Source organism: Bombina bombina, chromosome 1, assembly GCF_027579735.1.
Source record: "Bombina bombina isolate aBomBom1 chromosome 1, aBomBom1.pri, whole genome shotgun sequence".
NCBI classification, from domain to species: Eukaryota; Metazoa; Chordata; class Amphibia; order Anura; family Bombinatoridae; genus Bombina; species Bombina bombina.
In genome coordinates, this window is record NC_069499.1 from 180,251,746 (window position 1) to 180,271,416 (window position 19,671).

General features: G+C 42.4%; 1 protein-coding gene across 9 annotated transcripts in view; it reads left to right on the forward strand.

Annotated features, from left to right (window-relative positions):
* The window catches only part of RALGAPA1 (Ral GTPase activating protein catalytic subunit alpha 1), a 1,007,748-nt gene that overhangs the window by 890,994 nt on the left and 97,083 nt on the right, over nt 1-19,671 (forward strand). For all 9 annotated transcript variants that reach the window (XM_053697738.1, XM_053697739.1, XM_053697743.1 and 6 more), the window contains 2 exons: nt 11,657-11,815; nt 12,291-12,418. In XM_053697738.1, coding sequence (XP_053553713.1) covers nt 11,657-11,815; nt 12,291-12,418 — 287 coding nt within the window. The remainder of the gene's footprint in view (nt 1-11,656; nt 11,816-12,290; nt 12,419-19,671) is intronic.

The following is a 19,671-nucleotide window of genomic DNA, read 5'->3' on the forward strand; positions in this document are numbered from 1 at the left end:
ATATACATATATATATATATATATATATATATATATATATATATATATATTATTATTATTATGTTTTAACAACTTTATTCTGATATGAGTCTCTAAAGGATTGTTGTTTTAATAAGCTTCCTAAAATATAATGGTATATAATTATACCTATTATTCTCAAACCCTTTATTTAGGTGTAGGTACTGCAGTAAAAATGTATTTTAAACAACAAATAGGATATAGAAAACAGACTGCAACAAAAGTGTACCACTCTTAGAGACTAAATTAGACAAGAAAAATAGGATCCCAGAGACAGAAGAAACCACCTTAGTTAGCTTACAAGTCAATTTATTACACACATAAATTACATTTTGGAAATGGAAGAGGTTTTCAAAAGATATTCACATATAGTAGACACACATCTCTAAGTGGATAAGATATGTGCATGATATCCTGATACTATGGAAAGGCGGTGAAATGGAACTTAATTTTTTTAGATGCCCTTAATAAAAATGACTATAATGTGAATTTGACATACACCTATGATAAAAGGCAGATAACGTTTCAAGACTTGGTTCTAGAAAAAATAAATGACCGGATAGCCACGGCTACAAATAGTATCCTTTATGACAAAAGCCACCACCCAATTAACAAAAGGCCTGTTCTTGCGTCTACGCAGAAATTGTCAGAACAAAAATTTTAAACCCATGCAGAAGAGATGAAAAAAATATTTAAAAGCTATTTAGAGGCTATTCAAATAGGAGCGTTAAAAAAAGATATACAGCAGCCAAAAATATAAAAAGAGATCAAATTTTGTACAGACAAAATAATAATAAAAATGCAGAACAAAATTCACCAAGACTAATTATAATTATAATGCACATTGGAGAAGCATTACTTAGAAAACATCCGGGACAATGAAATAAAATAAATAGTAGGAGAAAGACCAGCATAAATAGCTAGGAAAGCAAAAAAAAATTAAAAGTAATGTAGCAAGACACTTCTTAGAAAAACATAATTCAAATCCAGAGATTGTTCAGGTTATGGAAATTCAGAAGGTAAAACGTAGGACCAAGAGGAGGGATTATCTATCTTTTAAAACAATAAAAATTCTGCTGTAGACTGTCCCTTTTAAGGCAGAGATTTTTTTCTTTTTCTCCAAACATACTTTAATAAAGGGTAGAATAAATTACTCTGCCATCTTTAAAGGGAATTCATCATATGAGATCCAAATTTTGTCTTATTTTGTCTGCATTTTGTATTTTATTTTGTGCAAAAAAAATAAATGTGTTATGTGATCTGAACTGACTGCTGATTGGTATGCTCCTGCACAAAACATACAACAACCCCTCCATACTATTGGTTTTCATCTCCCTTATCTCTTGAATCATACACCCAAGTTGTAGGTAGATTTAGATGTTTGTTACTAATAATATTAATTTACAGCCCCGACAGTTTAATTTGCTTTATCCGACAAGACTGCATCTATCCCAACTCACACTCCAGAGTTAAAGGAATTGTTTCATTAGAAGAATTATTACTATATCACCCAAGGGAAAGCTTCTCAATTTTGAACTAATGGGTTTCTGATTGAATCACTTCTTACAAGAGAATGACAGTTCTTCATCACATTGAGACCTTTGGCATAACTTTCATGCCCTCAGTAGCTAATTAATATGATCATCTGTATTACACTCTGAATGATTATTTCTAGCAACTGTTGCTTTATATTTGGGTATTTAGCTCCATATGGATCAATCCAGACTAGTTATATTTACACTAGATGGCCAAAAGTATATTGACACCACTGTTTCTTCCACACCCATTGCTAACATGTGCTTAAAATCCAGCACATAGCCATAATATCTTCATAGACAAAACATTAGTAGTACAATAGGTTGTATTAAAGAGCTCAGTGACTTTAAACGTAGCACTGTCATAGGGTGCCACCTTTGCCACAAGTCAAAAGAAGGGTCATTTTAAGGCTACAGCATACAAAGATCATTTAGACAATTTGGTGCTTCTAGCTTTGTGGCAACAGTTTGGGGTAGGCCCTTTTCTTTTCCAGCATGACTGTGCCCCTGTGAAAAGTGTGCTCCATGAAGATATGGTTTAATGAGTTTAGTGTGGAAGAACTTGAGTGCCCTGCTCAAAGCATTGACCTCAACCCCACTGATCAACTTTGGGGTGAATTGGAACGCTGATTTCGAATAAGACCACTTCATGCAATATTAGTGTTTAATCTCACAAATGTTCTTTTGGCTGAATGGGCATAAATTTCAACAAAGACAAAATCTTGTGGCTATATAAATGCCCATGGTTTTGGAATGAGGGTTTCCAACAAGCACCTATAGGTATGATGGTCAGTTGTCCACCATATACTATATATTTTCCTCTTTAGGTCGCTATACAATTATGTAATTTAATGAATCTTAAAACTTGTCTGGATTGTGCTTCATGTTATCTTTTGCTTTGCTTATATCTTTCAATTAACACATATAAAAGTTTGCTTAAAAATTAGTGTAAAAATAATATATATTCTTCTTAAATGGAAAGAGTCCACAGCTGCATTCATTACTTTTGGGAAATAAGAACCTGGCCACCAGGAGGAGGCAAAGACAACCTTGCCAAAGGCTTAAATACTCCTCCCACTCCCCTCATCCCCCAGTCATTCTTTGCCTTTCGTCCCAGGAGGATGGCAGAGAAGTGTCAGAATTTTGAATTTTTGTTTTTGTCTCTCATGGAGGGTAGTATTCTTCGGCGAGGGTCAGGAGTTTTAAGTAGTCCTGTCAGTCTCTCAGTGAGGGCTTGGATAAAAGTTAGAGTCCGGAGATGCAGGGAGTTTCTTTCTGTGAAACCATCCCGACTCATATTAACAGCTCCTCAAGCAATCAGCGTTGTCGAACTTCGCTTCGCTGCCTGCTTTCTTCTCTCAAGTCCATGGCGGAGGCGATGCTACTATCCGTCACACTTGAAGGGCCGTGTTTCTGTTCCTCGGCGTAGATTCCGGTAAGATCGTTTCATTTTACTTTATTTGCAATGTACTGTAATGTGAATGTTTCCTGAGAGGCTACCACCTTGCGGGTCTAACTATACATAAGGGTCTCAGTGAGTCTCTTTTAGTATCTTGGAATCGAGGGTTAATATCTCCTGAGGGGGGTTATTGAACAGGGGGGTTTTATAATCATGTTTGTTATGTGATTTAACCTGCTTATGTGCAATGTTTACTGGGCTCGTGGTTGGAACATTGAGGCCTTTGGAAGTGACGCGGCCTTTTGGTTGGGCGTGCTTGTTTGGACTGTACGGTTCACCTTGTGTTCGGGAGTGGCTCCGTTCCGTTTGTTCCATTTCCGCATTCCCGACCACATGGCGAAGGAAATTTTCTAGTCCACAGGGGTCTGGTCATAAGAGGTGGTGATTGCCCCAGCCATTGGGGGTGTCAGGTGCCGTTTTAGTTTTTACTACTTTAGTCCATATTTAAATATCCTCTATTCAGCTATGGAGGACTCTGATGCTGAGACTGTGTTCATTTCTGATTCTGTGTCCGGTGATGAATCCCGAGTGGCCTCGTTGACGCCTGTCAACCAATTTTGTTCCATATGCCATTTCAGAGCACCTGGTTCCACGGGCTCGGGGAATCAAGGGACTGCTGAGCCATCTGCCTCTGGGGGTCCTGTCCTCCGAGAGGCGAGTTCCCTACCAAATCATACTTCTGCACATGCGGGTAACACAGTTTATGGTTCCTCCATGCGGGGTGGCGTGTTTCCCCCGGAGGTTGCAGCACGTTTTCGCTTCCACATAATGTTGGTGATTGTTCGTCTGCAGAGTCCAGACGTTTCTTTGAGAATGTGCTCGTGCCCTATTGTCCCAGGCCTTCCGCCTTGGGGAAGGCCTCTATAGTTCCCCGCGGGGGTATCTGTCTCTGAGTGTTGTGCCTTCCGTTACAGGATTGTGTGCCTTCGTGTGTTGCTCAGACATGTTTTTCAGTTATTGAATGACCCTATCATTACCAGATACGGGGAATTTCAGTCTGATAATTCTAATGGTGCACCTCATTAGACATGTGGGGGTTGAAGTAATCTCCTGATTGTCATTTGTTTGAGATCTTTCACAGTTTTGTGAGATAGAGCTCCGCTTGGCTGGTCCTGTGGGTAGGCCTGTGTCTTTTTGTGCTTTAACCTCCGGGTTGCCTTATATTTTATTTATATCCGATGGGATGTCTTTTATTAGTCTTGGTTTCCTTCAGGAACCTTCTGGGATTGATACTCTTTATTACTTCTTCAGAAGTTGTTGGACATGTTGGTCCTCTGTTAAAAATGTCTGTTTTCTGTGTATTCCCCTACGAGGGAGAATTTACGCAGCTTGCCGGTTGGGACCCTAGTTGCAGGCTGGTCCTGTCAGGTTTGTTCAGTTTTGCGGCTGTTCAGATACGTGGTGGTGCTGTTCTGCTCAGCTGGTTCGGTAGAAGCGCCGAGTGCTCAGGTTGTCATTGTTTTTTCATGTTCAACTAAGCATCGAGAGGACCTATGGGTCTGTGAGGTGGGAAGGATTGTTTGAGTCCTTATAGCCTTCAGTCGTAGATGACCGGGCAGGGGAGTTTTTCCGCTGTGTCACTCTGACATCTGATTTCATCAGAACTTAGAGTTTCCTCCCCCATGTGGTGGAGGGTGGGAGGGCTTAATGCCCCTTACCGCTATTGAGTGGTTTGACCTTCATTTTTTAGGCCTCTGGATTTGTCCTTTTGGACTTGATCCAACAGTTTGTACTGGATAGCTGTCTAGCATGCGGAATGTTTGCAGTTTTAAACCTGTTCAACGCTACTGAATTTGGTGGCGCTTTACCAATAAATGATAATAAGCTCTTGACAACTTGCAGGTGTACGCGTAAGCTGTTTCTAGTATATCTAGATGCAGCTCTTACTCTTGACTGAGTTATAGGAGGCCTTTGGGTCTTCTTCCATTGCCTCCTGGTGAGTGGATATCCTTTTAGGGATCTGTGTTTCCGGGTGATGGTTGTTCCCTGCGGGGACTTTTGTTTAGCTCTGGGTTTTCCGGAGCTGGGTAGGCTTATTGCCTTCTCTTCCTTGTGTCCTCTGCTTGTGTGGAGGTCTTAGGGTGACTAGTCCTGCTAGTAGGATTTTTTTTATCTCAAGGTATCCCTTGGTTGTCCTGAGGCTCTGAGAAGTATCTTCATACGACTTCTAGCCTTGCTCCTTGGAGCGTTGGACTTTAGCTAGGGGTGGTTCCTTCCTTTGGTCGGAGCTTTTGAGTTCTTCTCGCTATCCAGATTCTCTGGATATGCATCCATACCCTTGTGTCTGGCTTTTTGGCCGGTTGGGGTGTTTAGTTCTAGGGTAAGGTTTGCCTGAAGTATTAGGTGCCCGGAACTGTTTTTCTCCCTGAGACTTCCGGATGCTGAATCTTCGATTGGCCTTTTTCCTGACCCAGTCTTGGGTGGTTTTGGAATCTTGGATCTCAGGGCTGGTCGGGATGTTCCATGGTAGTGGGAACTTGGGCTATGTCCTTGCTCCATCTACCTAACCTGGTCATGGTTGGCCAGGTTTTCTGAGTATTTTCTACTCTTTGCCACAGAGTGGCCCATGTCATCTGGTGGTTAGCCGTATGGCTTGAGCCTCAAGGGTTGGTTCATACCCAGCTGGATGTCCAATTTTTGGTGCACCTTAGGGTTGCATTTCCCTGGTCAGCTTTCCAGTGTTTCCATTGATTCCCTGCTCTGCAGGCGAATGGGTTGGCCTTGCCTCTGCTTGGCAAACTACTTGTAGGGGGGGTCCTTTCTAGGACTTCTGTGTTGGGAATTTCTCTTCCCATTAGCCGGTGGCTTCGGGCCATGAACACAGTTGTTGCCCTTCCGGCATCATCCCTTTTCTTTAGGGAATATTCTCCTCCCTATGGAGATGGAGTCCTTCCTTGGGGCTTCTCCTGGATGGGAGGCGAAAAGTTGGGACTGGTTCCCCCCGGGGTCTTGCTGGCTCCAAGCAGACTTGTTGGGCCTTAATGTGATAGATCCTTGGGTCTATGGCCTTGTTGTCTGTTTCAGAGTCGGGTTGTACTTGTGCTCTGTGGGGATGGCTGTGCTATCCTTACGCTCGTTCCTGTACCTGTTTTGGGATTCTTTTGTTTCCCTGTCTTGTATCCCGGAGGCTGGGTTTGTCCAGCTGGTATGGGTCTGCAGGTCAGGATGGCCGAGCGGTCTAGGGAACTGCGTTTGGGTCGCAGTCTCCTCTGGATGTGTGAGCTTTGTTGAAGTCTATCCTGTTAGCTTAGTCTGCTAGGGTATAGATTTTCCTTTCAACTTGCTCCATTGATTAGAAGAGGGTTTACTCATCCTTCAGGTTCTGAGGGTATACTCTCTTTCTCGGGAAGGCCTCGATTGAGGTTTTGTGTTCCCCTTTTCAGGGACCTGTGTGTAGGTCCGGCAACTTAGGTTGCCTGGAACGTGCCCTCTGTCTGTGGGTTGCTTTTGCGATCTGTTTCTTGCTTGACTGCTTCTTCTTCCTCGCAAGTACCCTCTGTGTCGTCATGTTGTGGACTCTGTGTTCTCAAACTTGGGGTTTTTTTCCTGGGTGTATTACACACTTTTTCATAGTCGAATACTTTGGTATTCTATGGCCAGACACTGAGAGGACTTTGCCTCTTCAGTTGCATTCCGTGCTTGCAGGATATTGGGGAGACGTCTGTTCTTTCTCTGTGCCCGGTCTTATCCCGGGTTTTGCTTGGTATAAGCGTGGCCTCCTTTCCCTGTTTGGGCCCCTTTGGGTCTCTGTGAGTTGGGCTCACTTGTGGAGGTGTTCTTTTTGTATTAGAGGGTCTTTCGGTTTCCTTAGTTCTCCTTTGCCATGTTCCCTTGGGGCTTTCGGCTGGTGTCTCCATTTGTGGAGATGAGCGGTGGGGGACCGTTTGTTGGGTGACGGTGTCTCCTGGAGGACTGTTGGCTCAGTCGAGTCCGTTTGCAGTCTCTAGTTTGGCTTCTGGACTAACTGCGAGTCAGTGTCGTTGGGGCTTTTCCTCTTAAAATGTTCTCAGCTTCGGACGAAGCGTTTTTTTTTTTTATTGGATATAGATTCAGACCTGGTGCCCTCAGTGTGGGCCTCCTATTGTACCCTCCCGTCTTGGCATTCAGTGTCCTCTATAGCTTGGGTATTGTTTTCCCAAAATTAATGAATGTGGACTCTTTCCATATAAGAAGAAAAACATAAATTATGCTTAACTGATAATTTCCTTTTCTTCTGATGGAAAGAGTCCACAGCTCCCCCACAGGTAATTTTATGTGGGGTGTCCTTATATTCTTCTGGCACCTTTCACCCTGATATTTCTTATACTGTCCTTGTTCCTTGGCAGAATGACTGGGGAATAAGGAGAGTGGGATTGTCTTTGCCTCCTCCTGGTGGCCAGGTTCTTATTTCCCAAAAGTAATGAATGCAGCTGTGGACTCTTTCCATCAGAAGAAAGGGAAATTATCAGGTTAGCATAATTTGTTATTTTAAATTAACATTATCACTAAAGAAAATCATTTTAGGAACACTGTACTCAAAAGTTGTTACAAAAGAGCAGCGTTTAAATATGGGAAATAGCTGGAAGTACCCATCAGCCAATCAGCATTAGTAGGAAGTACCTATCAACTAATTAGCATTATTATTATTGATAAACAAGTATTGCTGTAACATTTTAAATTTAAACGGTCTATACTTTTTTGGCAAAGAAAATAATTTGAATATGCTTGTCCTTTTATATGAATGATAAAAAAACATTCTTGAGTACAGTGTCCAAAACACAAAGCATAATTCAATCATAAAGAATAATTCCCAGCAGTCTCCCGAGGTTCTTCATTTTGAGGAGCCTGAAAACTGCTCCTCAAGAGCATATCAGTTAGTATTTGGTAACATCTTGTGTATTATGTGTTGTTACAAATAAAGCAGAAAAAAATCCTCAAGTTGCTTCCAGTGTAGTATAATGAGAAATGCATTAATGCTGGTCCATCTGTGTTAAAAAAGAATGTGCTTATAATTTCTTATTGATGGATAAGTTTAAAAAAGATAAAATAGCTCCAAGTGCAAGTACTATTATCAGACATAATGTGATAACTTTTCTGTTCTTTTTCTACAATTCAATCCTCCCTGTCTGCTAACTTATTAAACTTATTTATAAATTGAGATTTGTTTCCCTGTCAGTAATGTGCATCTTCTAGAGAACAACCCTTTTTGTCATGTTCCTCTTTGGATTGCAGAAATTTCTAGGGGCCAAAATCCATAAAATACAGCACTGGCAGCCAAATATTCCAACAGAGATTGCAACTTTATTGGATCAAAATTGCATTGAATTGTGCCTTTAGGTTTCATTAATTTCACATTTCTTTTATATTCATTTAGTATTAGGTCTGACAGGACAAGACAAGTCTAAGTGAGAGAATGAATTTATATGGGAAGGTTTATGAGAAATCTAGTCTTTAGTACAATATTTCAAAGAAAGAAGAAGATAAGCTGTTCAAATACTAGTATGTTTTAGGAACTGAGGAATATTGAGTTAAGGGACAGTACACACCTTGATATTTTATTATAAAATGTTTAGTTATGTATTGTAAACTTAATTTGCAGTCTTTCATTATTTATTTTGCCCTTTTTCATGTAATTTAACAGGTAGTGGAATTTTAAATTTTTCCTTGGCGGATTTATTTGTGTAAAAGTGCAACACGCAAATATCTGGATTTGCACAGCTATTTGAGTTTTGCTCTTCTAAACTAATAAATCTTGTGACGAAAATAACCAAATAACTTACTATCTGTCCTCCCTCTCTCCCGCCTTTCTCCCCTTCAATCCATACTAAATGCATCTACAAGGCTAATCCACCTCTCTCGACGCTCTTTCTGCCGCACCTCTCTGTGAATCCCTTCACTGACTCCCCATTCACAGCAGAAAAAAATTCAAAATTCTCACCCTGACCTACAAAGCCCTCACCAATGCTGCCCCACCCTACCTGTCCTCACTCATCAACAAATATTCCCCTGCCCGCCCCCTAAGATCCAACAATGACCTGCTTCTTGCGTCCTCTACCATCACCTCCTCTCATGCCAGACTACAGGACTTCTCTCGTGCTGTCAGACTTTTCCCTATCCTCTCCTCCTTTAAACGTTCCCTAAAGACCTTTTTGTTCAGGGAAGCTTATCATCCGACTTATTAACAAATGAACTTCACTTACCCACCAGTTGCCCTCATCTATCTCCTCAATAATATCATTCTCACCTTTGCAGTCCCCACCTCCTGTTTCCCATCCTCCTACCCCATCTAGATTGTAAGTTCCCACGGGGCCCTCAACTCCCCTTGTATTTGTCTGTAAAATGTTGTCTCTTATTGTACTGTTTATCCGTTGTACTTTTATTCTTGTACCCATGGGCAGCGCTGCGGAATCTGTTGGCGCTTTATAAATAAAGAATAATAACAATAAAATGCTGCTGCCTGCGGTCATATTTCATTTTTTTTCTGCCAAATTGTTGCCTATAATTTACCTCTGAAAACTATGGTTTTCTAATTCTCAGAACTGAAAAAAGCACATTGCAGGCTTTTCAAGGCTAACCCTGTTTACATATATTTTCCTAATTGTCTATACTCATTAGAACTGTAAAGCCATCTTTTTTTATACTAACAATATGACTTTTGCTAGCCTTGCGAGTTGCAGATTTAAGCCCTGAATGGTTCCTCCAATTGAGGCAAGTGGTGGGTGGATTTTGGTTACTGAAAAATAATTGCAGCAAACAATGTTAAATTAGGCTTGATTGATATGCTACTGTGTTCTATAGCAAGACAACAAAAGTGTTTTCATTTAACAAAATAGTGCCTTATTGTTCTAATGCTCATAGATAAAGTGTATGCTAACATAATTATATATAAGCATTAAACCAACTGTGCGTTCACTGTATTAATACAGAAAACACATAGAACTTTAAAACCTCCATATTTTAAATATTAAGCAGCCTCTTTTAAGCTTTAATTAAGGGACAGTGAACATTGTTTTTTCCTTTCATATTATTACCATAATTAATTTGGGGGGGGGGGGGTTAACAGTTGTATAGTATAAGATAAGATATATAATAATTTCTTCATCTAGCATTATTCATGGATATTATGCCACCATCAAGCAGAAACTTACACTAATTTCTTTAGGGAAGTTTAAACCAAGATGTTGGCTTTGAGAGAGAGAGAGAGAGAGAGATAGAATATCATATCAGCACCTATCCACCATCACATGTGCTTCCCAATCTTATATTGATCCAACATAATTAATGTAGCACATCATTTTTGCATCTGTTTCTTATGTGGAACAAGTATCCTGTACATATTTGAAAAATGTAAGCAGCATCAAAACTGCTGCAAAACAAATTTGTATTGTAATAAGATTATCAGAGGGGTTGTATAATGCTTTTGAGTATATGATGTGAGAAAAGATCTGATACAGGCAAGTAATTTACCTTCAAACCAGAAAATGCAACTTTACAAATCACTTCCAAGAGACACCAAGACACACTGTCCACAGTTCTGTACTGGTTGCAGTAACTAAAAGCATTCTGCAGGAACGCATGCGTTCTCCTTTAAATCTTCTTTAATAGCTTTTGCCTTCCTATGCATCAATTTGGACATAGTCCTTATGACATTGGTGAGGAATTACCTTTCGCTGTGAGCAAAAGATGTTATAGGTTGCTGTTTGACCCCAGAAGCATTCTACAAAATAGTTCTGGGCATGGTAGCCATTGTAACACATGTTCCAATAATTTTGGATTTCATTTTTCCAGACATATATTTTTCTGAAAAATAGAAATAGAAAATCTTAAAGCAGTCATTGGAATCTATAGACTCTGAAGTATGCTTATACTATGTGCATATTCTGTTGTTTCCAGAATAACAATCAATTCTCTGACAGCTGAAAATTAACTTGGTTCTTGCAGCTCTAATAGCCAATGTCCAACAATAAAGTATGTCACTAATCTCTTTTGTGCAGAGAATGGAGCAGAACACCATTACTAGTTCTAGGAATAATTAACTGATCATCAGAAAACACCTTCATCCCCATGAATCAAGTCATTTTTTAGGGTATGTCCTCAAGACACAGATATATAGTCTTTCTGGCATATTTTAAAACCACGGTGACTACTTTATAAGGTATGAGTTTAGAGCTGTTTTTGGATTGTTCTCTCCTATGGCCAGTACCTACATTGTACTCTTCCCCATGCGTATTTACATTTACTTAATTTGCAACTTTTCTTTCCTTACAAGGATTACCCAGAGCTCTGCCTTTTACCTTTGTCTGTTTATGCTTTCTGTGTTCAGTAAATTTCCATTATTATTACAATTTTGTTTGGGGAACCAAAATTCATATTTATAGAATTCAACGTTTATTAACTAACCTTAGTAACTATTTGTTGTCATTTTTTCCCTTACTTTTTAAGAGCTAAATATCAAATCTGTTGTCAATAAACATGAAGAAATACATGTATTTAGTAATATAGAGGTCTAGATGAGGCATTATATTACATATGTTGTAAACTTACATTTTTTTGGATTATTTTGAATGCTCAAAAGTGTAGAGAAATATGGGTATGGATACATTTATTATATATTTATTTTCTAATGTTGCTTTTAACTTCAATTACTTGTTTCTACTCTTCAAAGCTTCGCCATCTTGGTAATGATGAGGTGCACATTGTTTGGTCAGAACACAGTCGAGAGTATCGACGTGGCATCATTCCAACAGAATTTGGGGATGTATTACTTGTCATATACCCAATGAAAAATCACATGTTCAGCATCCAAATAATGAAAAAACCGGAGGTGAGACCTGTTCCTTATTTTAACCATAGCAAATATGTAATGTAATGGTGGGTTTACTTGACAGCCAAGAGAAATGTGTTTCTTCTAAACAACCTTAAATCTAAGAATTATCAGTGTCAATCTTATAAAAGATAAATTCTCAAGAATTCAGCATTATATTTTTGAGCCCTGAATAAACCACTCTAAATAAATCTAAGGGCTGTGGTGAATGAAAAGAAATTGGTTTCTGTCAAAACAAGTTTGCAGGAGATTAGGACATTGAGGTCATGCCCAGGTGCTTGCATGTGTTTCTCAACTCTGGTTGCCAGATACCCAGATTGAATTTCTTTAGATGTTTTTGTTTTCCACACAAATTGCAAATTAGATTTTTCACTAGTATTTAGTGTCATGTTTAAAAATAGTGAAGTGAATGTTAAAGGTGGTATTTTTTTCTATATGTCTTTTAATTTTTTATATTTTTTTTTGTGCTGCATAGGTTCCATTTTTTGGACCTCTTTTCGATGGTGCCATTGTAAATGGAAAAATTCTTCCAGGTCTCGTTCGTGCAACAGCCATCAATGCCAGCAGAGCATTAAAGTCTCTCATTCCACTGTACCAGAACTTGTATCCTTACTTTGTAGTTTTAAGGGATGGACCTGTTTTGAAGAGTAGAAAACACATTCAATAATCTGCATAAGAGAAACTATTGAAAGTTTAAGGTCATAGTTGCAAGTAAGACATTTTTTTCTTTTCTTAAAGTGATGGTAAATTATACCTATATGCAACAAGCATATCATATTTAAAATCCTATGCCAATGTTACTGTTACATAATTATTTAATTGCTTACATGTTGTAAAAAATATTTTTTTAATATGTTGTACAACACAATTTTTCCCTCTGCCCCATATATTTTCCCTTCTTCACTTTAGTGACATGTAGAGCAGTCCAACCTCTGCTCTACAAGTATAACCCAATGAGTGCTCTTTCATGGTACAGAAATTGCACATAACTTCTTATGAGGAGAGATGTCTTCTAATAATTAAATTTCGATCTAAAGGGGAGGAGAGTCCACGGCTTCATTCATTACTAGTGGGAATTAAGAACCTGGCCACCAGGAGGAGGCAAAGACACCCCAGCCAAAGACTTAAATACCTCCCCCACTCCCCTCATCCCTAGTCATTCTTTGCCTTTCGTCACAGGAGGTGGAAGAGATGTGCCGTAATATCGAATGTCTCTTATGAGGGGTTCTACCCTTCGCTATGGGACAGGAGTTTAAGTAGTCCTTTAAGCTTCTCATCTTGAGGGCCTGGGTGAATGTTAGAGTCTGGAGATGCAGGGGGAGCTTCCCTTTGCGACACCATCCTGACTCATATTAACAGCTCCTTTAGCAATCAGCGTTGACGAGTTTCGCAGATTGCTTCTTCTCTCAAGTCCATGTCAAGAGCGCAGCTACTACTTGTCACACTTGAAGGAACATGTTCCTGTTCCACGGCATAGATTCTGGTAAGATTGTTTCATTTTTACATAATCATAACACAGAAGAAGGGTCACAGTGTGGCGCCTTTATCTTTATAGAATCAAGGGGTAATATTCCTATGAGGGGATTATTGAGCAGGGGGCTATATGTACATGATAAGTTTATTATGCGATTGCTGCGTTATGTGCTAGGACACGGCTCTGGCATTTCGTGGAACTGACAGGTTCTCTTCCGGGAGTTTTGCGCGGTCTTTTTTGGTGTGTTTTTTCTTCGGTAGGGGCAGTCCTGCGTAGTCATCCTTGTGACCGGGTGGGGCTTCTTCACTTCCGGTCTGATCTGCGACAGAGGAGACAAATCGGTTTCTGAGTCCGGTTCATAGGAGGTGGCGAGTGCCCCGGCCATTGGTGGTTATAAAGGTGCCTGTTCTAGTCTCTTTTCTAAAAAGCTATGGCAGATTCTGACGCGTTAGAGGGTACTCCCTCTTTAGCTAAGTCTTATACCTGTGTTTATTGTGAGGTTTTGGTAGACCAGCCTGCACAACTGTGTTCCCCATGCCTTGAGAAGGCTACGACTTCCAAACATAAGAGAATGTCTAGCACTTCTAAGCCGTCCACCTCTGAGGGGTCTCCGTCCCGTGATGTGCGTTCCCCATTGGCGCCCCTTATACCACATGCAGCACCCTATGGTCCGACTGTTACCCCTTCGGGAGAATTTGCTTGGCCATCGGACTTTGCGGACCAGCTTGAAACGGCAATCGCTAAGTTGATCCATGCTTTGCTGCGTTCTGCTAAGCGCAAGCTTAGAGCTTTTCATAGAAGCCCGACCCAGGAGTTGTCTGTCGTATGCCCCAGTGGGGTGGTACGATGACGATGCCCAATCCGACGTGTCTGAAGAGGCCCTTTCGGGGTCGTAGTCCACGTCATTTAAACCTCCGACAGAGGAGGAACCGGGTTTTCGGTTTAAAATGGAGAACTTGTGTTTTTTGTTAAAGCAAGCGCTGGCTACCTTAGAGGTTCCGGAACCCAAACTACCCCTCCATTCCTAAGTTGGATAAGGTTTAAGAGGACAGGTTTGTTCCCCAGACCTTCCCGGTTCTGTCAAGATGGCGAACATTATTAAGAATGAGTGGGAGCGATTAGGTTCTCCCTTTTCTCCTTCTCAATTTAAAAAGCTTTTCCCCATCCTGGAGGCCCAGCTAGAGTTGTGGGGGACCATTTCCAAGGTGGATGGGGCCATCTCCACGTTCGCTAAGCGCACAACGATTCCTTTAGAGGATAGTTCTTCGTTGAAGGAGCCTTTGGATAAGAAGTTGGAAAACATGTTGCGAAAGATGTTTCAACACACGGGGTTTGTTTTTCAACCGGCAGCAGCGGTAGCCGCGGTTGCTGGAGCTGCGTCATATTGGTGCGATGCATTATTTAATATGATGGAGGGTGAACCCTCTTTCGAAGAGGTGCAGGAAAAGATTAAGGCCCTAAAGGTGGCCAATTCTTTAATTTGTGATGGTAATATGCAGCTTATCCGCCTGAATGCCAGGGTGTCCGGTTTTTCGGTTCTAGCACGCAGAGCTCTGTTGCTAAAATCTTGGTCGGCGGACATCACCTCTAAGACGAGGCTGTTGTCTTTGCCTTTCAAGGGCAAGATCCTGTTTGGTCTAGGTCTTGACTCTATCATTTCCATGGTTACAGGAGGCAAGGGTGCCTTCCTTCCCCAGTATAAGAAGGCGAGGCCTAAGAGTGCTAATTTTTGTCCCTTTCGCGGGTTAAGGCGCAACGAGCTCAGCCCACCGCAAAAGCGGACCAATCCAAGGATGCCTGGAAGCCTGCTCAAGCTTGGAACAAGTCTAAGCAGCACAAGAAGCCCGCCGAGACTAAGTCCGCATGAAGGGGCGGCCCCTGACTGGTCTGTGGACCGAGTGGGGGGCAGATTCTCTGTTCTTAGACGCCTGGTTGCAGGACGTTCAGGACCCCTGGGTTCTGGAGATAGTCGCCCAGGGTTTCAGGATAAGGGTTCAAGACCTCTCCGCCCAGGGGCAGATTCCTGCTGTCAAACCTGTCTTCAAGGCTGGAAAAAAAAGAGTCTTTTCTGGGTTGCGTGCAGGATCTCTCCGCTCTAGGGGTTATTGTACCAGTACCCTAGGCAGAAAGGGGTCTAGGATATTACTCCAATTTGTTTGTGTTCCCAAAGAAGGAGGGCATGTTCCACCCGATTCTGGACCTCAAATGTTTAAACAAGTTCCTGTCCGTTCCATCGTTCAAAATGGAATTGATCAGATCCATTTTGCCCCTAGTTCAAGAGGGGCAGCTAATGACCTCTATAGACTTGAAGGATGCCTACCTTCAGCATTTCCAGTTCGTGGCTCTTCCCTCGGTCTGGCGACGGCCCCGAGAGTCATCTCAAAGGTCCTGGGGGCCCTTCTTGCAGTAGCAGATCCCAGGGCATTGCGGTTGCGCTGTACCTGGACGACATTCTGGTTCATGCGCCATCATCTCATCTGGCAGAGGCCCACACCAGGGTCCTGCTGCAGTTACTTCGAGCTCACGGTTGGAAGATCAATCTAGAGAAGAGTTCTCTGGTTCCCAGTACCAGGGTGGAGTTCTTGGGCACAGTCCTAGACTCCATGTCCATGAAGATCTTTCTTACGGACAAGCGACGCACAAAGATGGCGTCTACCTGTCTTGCTTTCCAGTCTACAGTGAGACCATCTGTAGGTCAGTGCATGGAGATTGGGCTCATGGTCTCCAGCATGGACATCATTCCATTTGCCATGTTTCATCTCAGACCTCTTCTATTGTGCATGTTGAGACAGTGGAACGGCGATCATTCCGATCTGTCGCAGCCGATATACATGGATGCGCGGACTCGGCTTTCCCTCTCCTGGTGGATCCGCCCAGATCACCTGTCCATGAGGACATCGTTCCTGAGACCGTCCTGGGAGATTGTGACCATGGACGCGAGTCTGGCAGGATGGGGAGCTGTTTGGGGTGACAGGATGGCATAAGGGAAGTGGTCTCGCTTAGAGTCCCTTCTTCCAATAAATATTCTGGAGCTTCGAGCAATCTACAACACTCTGGAGGTGTGGCCCCGTCTAGAGACTTCAGCTTTATGCGGTTCTAGACAGACAATATCACCTCGGTGGCTTACATCAACCACCAGGGAGGCACGAGTAGCTCCCTGGCAATGAGGGAGGTGTCTCGGATACTGAAGTGGGCGGAAACCCACAACTGTTTGCTCTCTGCGATCCACATCCCGGGTGTGGACAACTGGGAGGCAGATTTTCTCAGCAGGCAGACTTTTCACCCGGGGGAATAGTCTCTTCACCCCGAGGTGTTTGCGGAGATCTGTCTCAGATGGGGGACACTGGAGATCGATCTCATGGCATCCAGATTGAACTGCAAGCTTCCCCGATACGGATCGAGGTCGAGGGACCCCCAGGCGGAGCTAATAGACGCATTGTCGATGCCTTGGGGGTTAGCTCTAGTATACATATTCCCTCCGGTACCGCTTCTTTCTCGTGTAGTGGCGCGTATAAAGCAGCAGAGAGCGTCCTCCATTCTGATTGCTCCTTCGTGGCCAAGGAGGACCTGGTTCGCAGATCTGGTGGGGATGTCATCCTCTCCGCCGTGGAGGTTACCCTGTTGCAGGGATCAACTGGAACAGGGTCCTTTTTCAACATCAAACTCTCGATTCTCTGAGGCTGACTGCATAGAGATTGAACGCTTAGTGTCAGGGTGCCAGGAATCAGACTGAGACGAGAAGTGCAAAAATAATCACACCTTTATTAATAGCAAAAAATTATAAAAAGTCCACAAGTCAAATAACAAGCCAGGAGTCAAAACCAGAGCTGGTAGTCAGACGAGCCGAGTCAGGAGCCAAAGCGAATAGTCAGGCGAGCCGGAATCAGGGACAAGCCAGGGATCAGGAACCAGGAAGGACATCGGGCAGCCAGGTAATACACAGGAACTCTCACAAACAGGTCTGAGACAACGCAAAGGCAAAGCATACTGAACAGAGGTCCTTTAAATAATAAGTGATGACATCACAATTCTGAGACTGCATCCTGTCTCACGCGGATGATGCACACTAGTCTGGCCATAAAAGGAAGTGCAGGAAATGAGCAGCATCCCCCACAATGCACCAAGATAGGTGAGTAAAATGGCTGCCTGCAGCACATGGCAAACAAAACAGAAAAAAAACCCTGACACTTAGTCTGGGTAAGCAGGGGTTTTGCGGAAAATGTGATTGACACACTGGTTCAGGCAACAAAGCCGGTCACTCGTCGCATCTATCATAAGGTGTGGAGGACTTACTTGTCCTGGTGTGAGACTCATGGCTACCCTTGGCACAGGATGCGGGTATCCAAGATTTTGTCCTTTCTAAAAGAAGGATTGGAGAAGGGTCTCGCCGCAAGTTCCCTAAAGGGGCAAATTTCGGCTTTATCTGTTCTGTTACACAGGAGACTCGCTGATCTACCTGACATACAATCCTTTGTTCAGGCTCTATCTCGAATCAGGCCTGTCTTTAAGCAGTCTGCTCCCCCTTGGAGCTTAAACTTGGTACTTAAGGTCTTGCAGAAGGTTCAGTTTGAACCTATGCATTCTCTTGACATAAAAATTCTATCATGTTGGCAATTGCATCGGCACGCAGAGTTTCTGAGCTGGCGGCCTTGCAATATGAGCCTCCTTTTCTGGTGTTTCATGCGGATAAGGCCATTCTGGTGGGAGGTTTCTCCCTAAGGTGGTGTCTAACCGCAACATCAATCAGGAAGATAGTCGTTCCTTCTTTATGTCCTAATCCTTCTCCTAAGGAGAGATTACTTCATAATCTGGACGTTGTTCGTGCCTTAAAATTTTATCTTCAGTCCACAAAGGATTTCAGACAATCTAACACTCTTTTTATCGTGTATTCAGGGAAGCGCAGGGGTCAGAGGGCTTCTGCTACTTCTTTGTCTTTTTTGGCTGAGAAGCCTGATCCAATTGGCCTATGAGACAGCGGGTCATAAGCCTCCTCAGAGGATTACGGCTCATTCCACTAGGGTGGTAGCTTCATCTTGGCCCTTCAAGAATGAGGCTTCTATGGAGCAGAATTGCAAGGCGGCTACCTGGTACTCCTTGCATAGCTTCACTAAGTTTTACAAATTTGACGTTTTTGCTTCTGCGGAAGTGGTTTTTGGGAGAAAGGTTCTACAGGCTGTGGTTCCCTCAGATTAAGGGTCCGCCTTTTACCCTCCCGGTTTCATTCAGTGTCCTCTAGAGCTTGGGTATATGTTCGCACTAGTAATGAATGAAGCCATGAACTCTCCTCCCCTTTAGATGGAAAACATAAATTATGCTTACCTGATAATTTTATTTCCATCGAGGGGAGGAGAGTCCATGGCCCCTGCCCGTAGCTCCGATGGGCGGACCTAAATTTTATATTCTCTTCTGGCATCATTTATAACCTAATATTTCTCCTACTGTTCCTTGTTCCCTCGGCAGAATGACTGGGGGATGAGGGGAGTGGGGGGAGGTATTTTAAGCCTTTGGCTGGGGTGTCTTTGCCTCCTCCTGGTGGCCAGGTTCGTAATTCCCACTAGTAATGAATGAAGCCGTGGACTCTCTTCCCCTCGATGGAAATAAAATTATCAGGTAAGCATAATTTATGTTTTCCAAATTGTGCAAATAACGTTTCAGAAAATAAATATTAGCTACTGTGATAAAAATACAGCGATTCCTTTCTAAGCACTTACTGGCACATATCCAAGAAGACTGAATCGTAATGTAAGCTCCGATTCACTGATTACTTTCACATCAATGTGGATTTACCTTTGCCCTTTAATAGACATTTCTGATCATCACAATGCATTGATTTTATTGGCAGGTCAGGTAAAAGTCTTCCTTATTAATAAAGTGCATGTGTGTATCCCCAGCTACACTACCGCACATCATAAACAGCAAACCATACAATACCACATAAAAATAAAAAAGCAGGCTATTTAGGGTGTGAAGGGAAAACCCTAGCTATCTGAGTGTGTATTTCGTTAGTATGCATATGCAGTGAAAGTTTTTTTTGTTAGATGAGGAGAGTCCATAGGTGTCCATAACATGTGGGATATATTTCGGAGAGAGGCGGGAGTGATGCACTGAAGGCAAGATTTTATTTTTGACCTGACTTGAGACCCAATACCCCTCTTCCAGCTTCACTCAGGGACTTCAGCATAATTTCTCCAAGATTCTGAATGAAGCAGGGTAAAGGAATACCTCAATTATGACATGTCAGTACTCTCACAGGTAAATCTCTCAGCCATAATTGCCCTTAGGCATCACAGGGACCCCGACTCCACTTGAGGGGTTGCTGGTATATCCACATGTATCCTCTGCAGTATATTTACTTGCACTGAATGGGCTGTCTACTGGATCA